Source organism: Rhinopithecus bieti, unplaced genomic scaffold (assembly GCF_001698545.2).
Source record: "Rhinopithecus bieti isolate Rb0 unplaced genomic scaffold, ASM169854v2 scaffold_39586, whole genome shotgun sequence".
Classification (NCBI taxonomy): domain Eukaryota; kingdom Metazoa; phylum Chordata; class Mammalia; order Primates; family Cercopithecidae; genus Rhinopithecus; species Rhinopithecus bieti.
This window is the reverse complement of record NW_016816842.1, coordinates 616838-628226: the sequence shown is the minus strand read 5'-3', so window position 1 is coordinate 628226 and position 11389 is coordinate 616838. Positions and strand designations below refer to the sequence as shown.

Genomic DNA, 11389 nt, shown 5'->3' with positions numbered 1-11389 from the left:
CTTCTTTTTTAAAAGAGCCTGGTTAATATACCAAAACAATTAGCCAGGCGTGGGGGTGTGTACCTGTAGTCTCAGCTACTTAGGAAGCTGACGTGGGAGGGTCACTTGAGCCTAGGAGGTGGAGGCTGCAGTGAGCTATGATCATGCCACTGCACTCCAGTCTGGATGACAGAGTGAGACTCTGTCTCAGAAATAAATGTAAAGGTCCTCTAAGATCACCCAACTTAGCCCTTCACGGCTACAATCTGTCTTTTTCAGCATTTCTCCTTCCTACATGCCTACTGCCAATTCAGACTCTGCTTTCTAATGATGTTCAGAAATCGGGTATTTAACCAAAGCCAGATTGCGAGAACAGTAATCATAAATAAAACCTCATCTTCCAGGAGAGAACGTTAGGATCTAGCTGATCCTTCATCCTGACCTTCCCAGCCCTCACTCACGCTAAGCCCCTTCCATTCAACAGCTCAGTGTTTCTCAAAATGCGGTCCAAGGATTGCCTGCATTGAATCACCTGAGGCACTTGTTAAAGATGTAAAGTCTAGGACTCCATCCCAGACTTGCCAAATAAAAAGTTTAGGGGTGAGGTGCAGAAATCTGCATTTTTTTTTTTTTTCCTGAGATAGAGTTTCACTTTTTTTGCCCAGGCTGGGGTACAGTGGCATGACCTCAGCTCACTGCAACCTCTGCCTCCCAGATTCAAGCAATTCTCCTGCCTCAACCTCACAAGTAGCTGGGATTACGGGCGCCTGCCATCACGCCCAGCTAATTTTTTGTATTTTTAGTAGAAACGGGGTTTCACCACGTTGGTCAGGCTGGTCTCAAACTCCTGACCTCAGGTGATCCACCTACCTCAGCCTCCCAAAGTGCTGGGCGAACGACCAATGCCCGGCCTGAAATCTGCACTTTTGACAAGACTCCCAGGTGATTGTTAGCACACTGACTCATGAGAACTTCCACCATAGAAGGAGCCAGAAGTGATCCAACAATACTTCCCTCTGTGGCTCCACGGCAAAGCATCTGACCCTGGGCCAAGTGCTAAATTTTTCTGGGGAAAGCTACTGCCACAGTCCCTGCTTGTGATGAATGTCAGGCAGAGCTCATAAGGAAACCAAAAGAGTACCGTGCCCTCATGTCTTTCATGCTGCAAAACAGCTGCAAAGGCATTCCAGGAGTTGAGGACCAGATTCTTTGGAGAACATGAGTCACCATTAGGCAATTCATATTAACTCTTTAATTAGAAAGACCCTCACTAAACAATAGTAGTTTACAAATGCATGTACCTTTTGATCCTGCAATTCCACTTTTGAGAATTTATCCTAGAGATACACTTTATGCTTGTACATTTGTACAAGATTCTTTGCTGCAGAGCTGATGGTCATTGCAAAAGATTGGAAAGAATCCAAATGCCCATCATTGTGGAAGTGGTGACATAAATTATAACACATTTATACAATGAAAAAAAATGAAGAAATGGCATATGAATTGATATGAAATGTCTCCAAGATAGATTGTTAAGGGAAGAAAGGTGCAGAACACGTGTATAACATGCTAACTTTTGTGTATAAAGAGAAAATGTGAGACTCTACAATCCTATTTTTGCTTGTGTGTCCATAAAGAAATGCTGGATGTATGGATGAGAACAGTGGTTACCTCTAGGCCAGGGTAGACAGGAACTGAGCAGGTGGAGAACAAGGATTGGAGGGAGACTTTTCACTCTATACATAATTATAAGTTTTGGGTTTGGAACCATGTGAGTGTATTATTTATTAAAAAAATAAATAATACAATAAAATATAAAACATACATTTATTATGGCCCTCTGCACAGGCAATCTGGTTGTGGGTCAGCTCTAGTTCTCCAAACCTGGGAGTTTTGGTGTCCCCCTGCTAGTTTTAGTGCCTGTGTAGAGCTTTTCAGACTGGGTCTTACGTTGCAGAGGCTAGCACCATTCCTGATGTCACCCTGGGTGAGACGTGGTCCTCAGAATGCAGATTTCCTTTTTTGTCTTTCTTTCTCCTTCTTCCACATGTTCTAAGAAAACATAGATTTCTGGCCAGGTGTGGTGGATCACGCCTGTAATCCCAGCACTTTGGGAGGCTGAGGTGGGTGGATCACGAGGTCAGGAGTTCAAGACCAGCCTGGCCAACATGGTGAAACTCTGCTTCTACTAAAAATACAAAAAATAGCTGGGTGTGGTGGTGCACGCCTGTAATCCCAGCTACTCAGGAGGCTGAGGCAGGAGAATCTCTTGAACCTGGGAGGCAGAGGTTGCAGTGAGCCAAGATTGTGCCACTGGACTCCAGCCTGGGTGACAGGGCAAGACTCTGTCTCCAAAGAAAAAAAGAAAAAAAGAAAGAAAGAAATGTAGATTTCCATTGTCCAAAGTGACAGTGGAAGGATGGGCCTTGAGTTTCTCAGGGAGGAGAAGCAGCCCCATGAAGGTTCCGGGCTTGGGTCCACTGTGCATGGGACAGCTCCAAAAGAGGAAGGTCCCAGCGCTGCGTCTAGTAAGGAGGCATCAGCTGCTCCCGGCTCATGAGGGAGGAGTGGTGGTAGCGATCCCGAGTGGCAAAGTCTGCGTTCTCCTGGGTGAGCTGAGTCATCTCCATGTCAACCTTAGCCAGGGATGGCGCCAAGATGATCTGCTCCTGAGGGGACCGCAAGCTCCTGCAGTGAGAGAGACACAGAGGATGGTGAGGAGGACAGAACAGAGACTGAACAGTAGAGGTGAGTCTACTGGGCATAGAGAAATTATTTGTAAACACACATATATTTAAATGTTTAAAACACAATTGTTAAAAGGTATATGTACAAGAATATATGAACTCAAAGAACAAGAAATACAAAGTATCAAATAAAATAAAGAGAGAGAGAGAGTGTGTGATATTTACCGTCCCTAAGTAGAAAGTATAAAGCTGTACCTACCTGATAGGAAATAACCGACAAAGAGAGGTTTTTGCCTTCCAAATGGTATCATGCTGGGGCTCTGTAGCTTTTCTTTGCTTTTTTTGTCAAAAATAATGGAATGGAGAGGCTGGAACATTGACAAGAGTGGAAAGAGAAAACTTCTCGTAGATGTATTGAAAATAAAGTTGAATAAGGAATGATTTCAAGAGCTAAGGCTCACACAGCAAGCAGCTAAGAGGGACTGCAAAGGCTTTTGACACCAAGGTGGCCTCAAGTGAAGAACAAGTCCCATATGGATCCCATTGTCACTGGAGTCTCTGCACATAGTTTTGGTTGGGGTAAACTGGGAAAGAAAAATGTTAGGGATGCACAGGGAAAGTGCTAAGAGGAAGAAAGGAGTGAAGAAAGCTCAGCTTGGCTGTCCGGGCAGCTGCTACAGAAGGCAGACCCAGTCACAGCTCTGTCCCTAATCAGCTAGGTGGCCTCCGGAAGCCTCTTTACCTCCTTGTGTCTCTATTTTCTTATCTTCCCGGGTCTCTTCCAGTTCCTATAGTCTGTGTTAAGTCCTTAAGTCATAACTTAGACATGGATTTCCTCTTAAAATTTTTACTCTAAAAGAATCATCTACTTTATTAGTAGTAAGCTTCAATTGTTTGAATATGGAATATATTTGAGAGTTGCAAAAAGGTAGAAATCTAATGTTATAGATCTGTGGAAGAACTTAAACAGAAAGTTTCAATGGACTGTGGCCAAAAGTCCTGCTATAGAAGTTCAGATCATATGACTATGTCATTACAACTAGTTGTTGAGAACGTATATAAATTACATAGGTCTCTGAGGGTTCTGGAGAACTGAATTAACTTCTATAAAGTCTGAATCTCCAAAAAGGTTAGGAGGTGACAAAAATGTCATACCAGTCAACATGTAAGTGTTTTGCTAATGCTTTTGTTTTGATTTTTTAGGTGAAACCATTACATTCTTCTGAGTCTGGAGAAATAAAATACTTCACTCTCTAGTCTAGAATGACTGTCGAATCCTCATTTGGACAGTTGCTAGTGCTTCAAGAAAGAAAGCCTTCTCAACGACAGGCTCAACTTCACAGAGTTCACAGGAATTGTAGGCATAACGGAGGAAGTAACCTAGCCAAATTCTTCTGCCAAAACACACTCTACATTCTTCTTCTTCTTTGGTTTTGAAGAGCATCTTGGGGGTTATAGTTGGGGATTGGGAGGGGAACTTAAAACTACAAAGCAGAAACACAGCTACCAATCTCTATTTTTTTTTAATTTTGTCTTATTTTTATTATTTGAGACAGTCTCATTCTATTGCCCAGGCTGGAGTGCAGTGGTTGATCTCAACTTACTGCAACCTCTGCCTCCCAGGTTCAAGCAATTCTCATGCCTCAGCCTCCCAAATAGCTGGGATTACAGGTGTGCACCACCATGCCCAGCTAACTTTTGTAGTTTTAGTAGAGATGGTGTTTTGCCATGTTGCCGAGGCTGGTCTCAATCTCCTGGCCTAAGTGATCCACCTGCCTCAGCCTGCCAAAGTGCTGGGATTACAGGTATGAGCCAGTGCATCTGGCCAATCTCTATTTTAAAATAAATCACCATTTTTGGTTTTTTTTGTTGTTGTTGTTTTTGGAGACAGGGTCTCACTCTATTGCTCAGACTGGAGTGCAATGTTGTGATCTCAGCTTACTGCACCGTCTGCCTCCCGGGTTCAAGCGATTCTCCCGCCTCAGCCTCCCCAGTACCTGGGACTATAGGCACCTGTCACCAGGCATGGTTTTGCCATGTTGGCCAGGCTGGTCTCGAACTCCTGACCTCAGGTGATCTACCCGCCTCAGCCTCTCAAAGTCCTGGGGTTACATGTGTGAGCCACTGCGCCCAGTCTTTGTTGGTCCTTTCACCCTCCTGAATAACCATCCCAAAATATCACCCAGCAGCCATGGTGAGGCCAATAAGTTTGATGTTGATTTAGCTGAGGCCTCTGCTGCCCACCTCACAGCCTACAGAGCCTGGTTTTGTGTTATGAATGGTGTGGACTGATTCTACTCCAACCAAAGTACTGTCCTTTTCTAAGAATAATCTCCCCCTAGTATATTCTTCTTTCTACATAGCACTGCTGTGGCCTCCAAGGTGAAATCCTAGGAATTCAGAGTACAACATAAGGAGTGGTGACCTCCCATGGCATTTTTAGGCTTTAAAACCAGAAATGACTAAAAATATTCCTGTAAATCAGGCAAGGCAAAATAGTCTCACCCACACACCACTTGCAGCTCCAAAATCTGTAGACAGCTTTTACACAGCATCTATTTCCATTTAAACTCTACTCTTTCTCAGGACTGGGTTGTAGGGGAGAAGAGATCAGTGAAGATGTGTTGTGACCTGGCTCACCCAACCTTGTGCATCAGACAGGACAAGAGGCAGAGAGATCACTCACCCTCCCTACAGCTCCACAAGGGACATTGAGCCCAGATGGCCCAAGTAAGCAGATGACAGGGTGCTCCCCATGCACCCCAGCCTCCATCCCTGGGCCCTCTCCCTGTTGGTTTCTATAGCCCTTCTTGTCATCCCAAGCTCCAGCAGGAAGGCTTTATTTCTTGTGCCATCTTGAATAGATCGGCAATGTTTGTGAAGAGTTGTCTTCAAAAGGATTCTTGGGAATGGAGGGTGTTTAATGGGTGTGGTGATGATAGCACAGCAATGTGAATGTCCTTAATGCCACTGAACTGCACACTGCACATAAACATGGCTAGGATGGTACATCTCATGTTACATGTATTTCACTATTTTTTTTTTTTTTGAGATGGAGTCTCGCTCTGTCACCCAGGCTGGAATGCAGTGGCGTGATCTCAGCTCACTGCAAGCTCTGCCTCCTGGGTTCACGCCATTCTCCTGCCTCAGCCTCCCGAGTAGCTGGGACTACAGGTGCCCGCCACCACGCCTGGCTAAGTTTTTCTATTTTTTAGTAGAGACGGGGTTTCACCGTGTTAGCCAGGATGGTCTCGATCTCCTGACCTGGTGACCCACCCATCTCGGCCTCCCAAAGTGCTGGGACTACAGGTGCCCGCCACCATGCCTGGCTAAGTTTTTCTATTTTTTAGTAGAGACGGGGTTTCACCGTGTTAGCCAGGACGGTCTCGATCTCCTGACCTAGTGACCCACCGATCTCGGCCTCCCAAAGTGCTGGGATTACAGGTGTAAGCCACTGCACTTGGCTTTTTTTTTTTTTTTTTGAGATGGCGTCTCACTTTGTCAACCAGGCTGGAGTTCAGTGGTGCGATCTCAGCTCACTGCAACCTCTGCCTCCCTGGGTTCAAGCGATTCTCCTGCCTCCGCCTCCCTAGAAGTTGGGATTACAGGCACACCACCACGCCCAGCTAAGTTTTGTATTTTTAGTGGAGATGGGGTTTCACCATATTGGCCAGGCTGGTCTTGAACTCCTGACATCAGGTGATCTGCCCGCCTCAGCCTCCCAAAGTGCTGAGATTACAGGCATGAGCCACAGCACCCAACCCTATTTTACCATAATTTTAAAAATAGGGCTATGAAGTTACATCTGGGATCAATGGCAAAGGATCCCATGATCCACTAGCAATGTCTGGACATGGAGGGTGGAAATACCAGCAAGTACAACTCGGACATCTAGAGTCTCAAAAACCAACAAAATGCAACCAAATGAACACTGGGTTGGGTTTTGCCTGGATTTTCCTAGCCTGCAGCTCTAGCTCCTCACTGATATTGAAAGGGGAAGGGTGGGTGTCATTCCCCAGAATCTCCGGGCCTTAAAAGGTAAGAAGCAGTGGTACTGCAAGAGTGGAGGAGAAGGAGTGAGATTAGGGCACATGTGAAATATACCTTCTCTAGGAGGCTTCTATTTCTTACGAAAAGTTTTTTTCCCTTTTCCTGTGTATCTGACCATGGAGGTCCCACAGAAATCCTCCAGGATCTCTACTTTATTTCTATACTTGGCCTCTGCACTGTCCCCAACCCCATCATGTCAACTACCTCTGACTCAGATGGAAGAATGTGCGTCCTAGCGTTACATTTCCCTAGGGCTTTAATCTTGTGTGTGATTATGCATTGATGCTAATGTGTCTTAGACTGTAAACTCACTGAGAGTAATGACTTATCACCCCAGCAACCAGATTCTAAATAAAGCCTCTGTTCTTGATGACTGAGGACAAGAAGGGAAGAGGACATGAGCCTAGAGGAAGCTTCTGATGAGCCGAATCTGGGGGCCAAGTGTGGTGGAGTGCAGACGAGAGTAATATCTGGTCTCCCGGAGGTGCCCAGTTGTTAGGGTCCCATGACACAATCCAGGCCCAAGCCCAGCCACGAATGGGACACCCTTGGCACCTCCCAGGACTCTGGACACTCATCCATTCTGGTACTGGCTCCACACTGGCACAGACCTGCAGGAGGGGAGCAAGAGAGACCTCATCCACCGGAAAAAGCTGAAGTTGGAGGCTGATCCTGCAGGGAAGACATATACATAACCATTTCTGAAGGTTCTACATATGAATCTAGAAGCTCAGTTTTAATAGGGTGAATGCACACCCCAGTACACACACACGCACAGAATTAACACAAATGTTTTCCTTTTTCAGTCTAATCAAACAATATTCATTGTAATCCTCCAATGATAGCAGCCTACTAAGGACTTTTACTCATGTGAATCTTTCAAAACTTTATTTCTAAACTCCAAAATCACTCCCAAAAAACTGGATAAAGTGCTATAAGGAAAAATGCAGAAGACTTGCTAACTTTAGTTTTAGGAATTAAAAAACTGATAATTTTTTTAAGACTCATACTGACAAGTGTTGAATACACGCTATGAAATTTTCTACTAGACCATACAGTCATTGAGAATAGGGAACATGTCTTTTTCATCCTTATAATCATCACAGTACCTCATGGGATGTGGAACTTAAGAATTTTTTAACAGGTGTTAAGTGAATCAAATAGTTCCACATGTAGAAATGTTAGAGCTGAAGTTTGAAGTGACACTGTTATTGATTCTAGCCAAATAATCCTGACATCAAACACACTGATTAGAATAGGGTTTATCAATTGACAAAAATCCATCCCTCCTTTGGTGTAGGTTTAAAAAAATTCACATAGTAAATTATATATAACTTTAGAGAAACAAATCAAATGTGATTTTAGAAAATGCTTTTCTAAATTATACATACATATGATTGAAAATTGACTGATTAGATAATGTTCAATATACGATCAGGAAAATAGCATTATTTTAAGAGACTTAGAATCTCCACAAATATCAACAGTATGCAGCTGATAACATGTTTCCTCAATATAATTTAGGCCCTTATGGCTAAAGGGATGATAAATTTTAGATCTGCATTTGCAATTGCAAAGAGAAGATTTCTAATATATTTTGAGATGGTCAGAAGGAAGAAAATAAACATAAATATTTTATTAATTCACCCTACTTAAGTGTGATAATTTAGATCCTAAATTATTTGAATTTTACATGGACATTGGCCTGAAATTTGATTTCATGTTTTCCTATGAATAGATTTCTAGGAAATATTGAAATTTCTTAAGATTAAACTACTTTTTAAGAAATACAGAAGCAATCACTGAAGTAATCACTGTTAATTAAAATACATTCTATCCATGAAGTCAGCTAATGTAAGGACCTCTTCTTAACATTACTGTTTTTCTAAATCAGTATTTTTAATACACACGACTTAAAATGTTTGAAGTGGATTTCTTTCAAAGTGTTTGAAGTGCATCAGACTATTCTAATTCTAAAGAACCTTTTTTTATTTTTTGAGTCGGAGTCTCACTCTGTTGCCCAGCTGTAGTGCACTGGCTTGATCTCCGCTCACTGCAACCTCTGACTACTGTGTTCAAGCAATTCTCCTGCCTCAGCCTCCTGAGTAGCTTTGATTACAGGCGCCTGCCACCATGCCTGGCTAATTTTTGTATTTTTAGTGGAGATGGGGTTTCACCATATTGGTCAGGCTGGTCTCAAACTCCTGACCTCGTGATCTGCCCACCTCGGCCTCCCAAAGTGCTGGGATTACAGGCATGAGCCACCATGCCTGGCAAACCCTTTTTTTTTTTTTTTTTAAGTTTGCCTAGATAGTTATGGGCCATTTGATTTAGTTAGTAGTTGTAACAAGTTGCTTTATTTTAAATTGGGGCATCGTAGAATTTTGCTGAAAAGGGCTCTCTAGTGTATTTTTAAACAGCTTTATTATTAAGGAATAATTGATATGCAATAAACTGTGTATTGACTATATTGTTTTCTATATTCTGGATGCTCGGGCATTTTGGATCTTGATCCTGGAGGGTCTAGCTAATTCCTAGATACTGAATAGCAACAATTCTCCAGTGGGTGGGCTTTTGATATACAAACCAACCAATCCAGGACCCTCCCCTTAATGTAGTTCTTTATCAAACTCTCCCACACCAAGCCAATATTACCCCTGCCCTAAATCACACCAGGACGAGACAACTATAGTTCATCCCTATAGCCCAGAGTCTGCTACTATTACTCAAATTATTCAATCCTAACCTTACACAGTGTACCTACCCTGCCTTGCTCATTCCTTTTCACAAAAACCCAAAAAGGTCTCTAGACCATGATCTTCCCTCTTCCTCTTCTGCCCCATGACTGACCCTGGTCCATCCCCACCTGGCCTTGCATGGCATGCCAAACCTCCTGTTTCTAACGATCTTCCTCCTTCACGACAGTCATTTCCAGGTCAGTGTGTTTTACCACATCTGATTAAAACAAATCCTGGGTACATCTGCAGAACAAACTGCATGTAAAGACAGTCCATGACTTACAATTATTCTTTATGATTGGTTTATCAGGACATAATCCCATCATTAAGTCAAGGAGTATATTTAAAGTATACAATTTGGTCTGTGTGTGTATATGTGTGTAATTTTAAGAATATTAAGTCTTGAAATTTTAAGAATATTAAGTCTTCCAATTCATGAACATAGTATATCTCTTCATTTATTTCTTTAATTTACTCTTTAGGTTTTTTTTTTTTTCAGAAATGCTTTGTAGTTTTCCTTTTCTCCTCTGTAAATATGGTGATTACATTAACTTCAAATGCTACATGAACCTTGCATTCCTGGAATAAACCCACTTGATCATATTGTATTATTCTTTTTACATATTATTGCATTCAGTTTGTTAAAATTTTGTTAAGAATTTTTGCATCTATATTCATGAGATATGTCAGTCTATAGTTTTCCAAAGAGTTTTTATAGAATTAGTATTTTTTCTTCCTTAAAGGTTTGGTTGAATTTATTAGTGAAGCCGTCTGGGCATAGGCTTTTCTCTCTGGTAAGGTTTTTAATGACCAGTTTAATTTCTTTAAGAGATGACCTGAATAGCCCTGTATCTATTTCTTCTGGAGTGAGCTTTGATAGTTTGTATCTTTCAAGGAATTTGTCCAATTCATCTAAGTTGTCAATTTATCAAGAGAAAGCTGTTTATATTATTCATTTATTTCGCTTTTAATATCTGTAGGATTTCTAATGATGTCATCTCACTCATTCCTGGTATTGGTAATTTGTGCTTCTTCTTTTATTCTGATCAGTCTGGCTAGAGGTTTATTAATTTTACTGATCTTCTCACATAATCAGGTTTTTGTTTCATTTGCCTTCTCTATTTTTTTTCTGTTTTATATTTTATTAATTTCTACTCTGATCTATTCTGATTTATTATTCCCTTTTCTCTTCTTACTTTGGGTTTAATTTGCTCTTCTTTTTCTAGTTTCTTAAGTTGGATGTTAGGATCATTGATTTGCAAATGCTCTTCTTTTCTAACGTAAGCATTTGATGCTATAAATTTCCCTTAGCTACACCCCACAATTTTGCTCTTCCATTTTCACTTTTATTCAGTTCAAGATACTTTGTAATTTCACTCTTTCTTCTTTGAATCATGGATTATTTATTTTCTGTATTTTAATTAGGGTTATGTAATATTGTTTAGTTTCTAAATATTTGGGGATTTTCTTTTCTTTTTTTAAATTTTTTATTTAGAAGACAGAGTCTTGTTATTTTGCCCAGGCTGGCCTCAAACTCCTGGCCTCAAGTAATTCTCCTGCCTTAGCCTCCCAAATAGCTGGTGTGTGCCAACTGTGCCTGGCTTATTGAAGGATTTTCTGATATCTTTCTGTTATTTATTTCTAATTACTCCGCCCTTTGGTCAGAGAGCATACTCTGTTCTTGAATGGACTTGAATACTTTTAAATTTATTGAAATAGTTTTTATGTACTAGAATATAGTCTCTCCTGGTAAATGTTTCACGTATAATTGAAAAGAACGTATATTCTGCTGTTTGGGGGTAGAATGTTCTCTGTCAATTAAGCCAGGTTTGTTGATAGTGTTATTCAAGTCTTCTATAGACTTACTGATTGTATACTTAATGGTTTTATCAATTATTAGGAAGGAGGTATTGAAATCTCTGACTACGGTTGTGA

General features: G+C 41.4%; 1 protein-coding gene across 3 annotated transcripts in view; it reads right to left on the bottom strand.

Moving 5' to 3' along the window:
• Positions 1-1732: 1732 nt before the first annotated feature.
• SLC12A8 (solute carrier family 12 member 8) overlaps positions 1733-11389 on the bottom strand; it is a 129455-nt gene continuing 119798 nt past the window's right edge. Inside the window, exons 13-14 of one of the 3 annotated variants that reach the window (XM_017855384.1) lie at positions 7328-7388; positions 1733-2667 (exon numbers count right to left, since the gene is read on the bottom strand). In XM_017855384.1, coding sequence (XP_017710873.1) covers positions 2505-2667; positions 7328-7388 — 224 coding nt within the window. In that variant the 3' untranslated portion in view covers positions 1733-2504. The remainder of the gene's footprint in view (positions 2668-7327; positions 7389-11389) is intronic. The other 2 variants (XM_017855385.1, XM_017855386.1) reach the window with 2 other exon arrangements.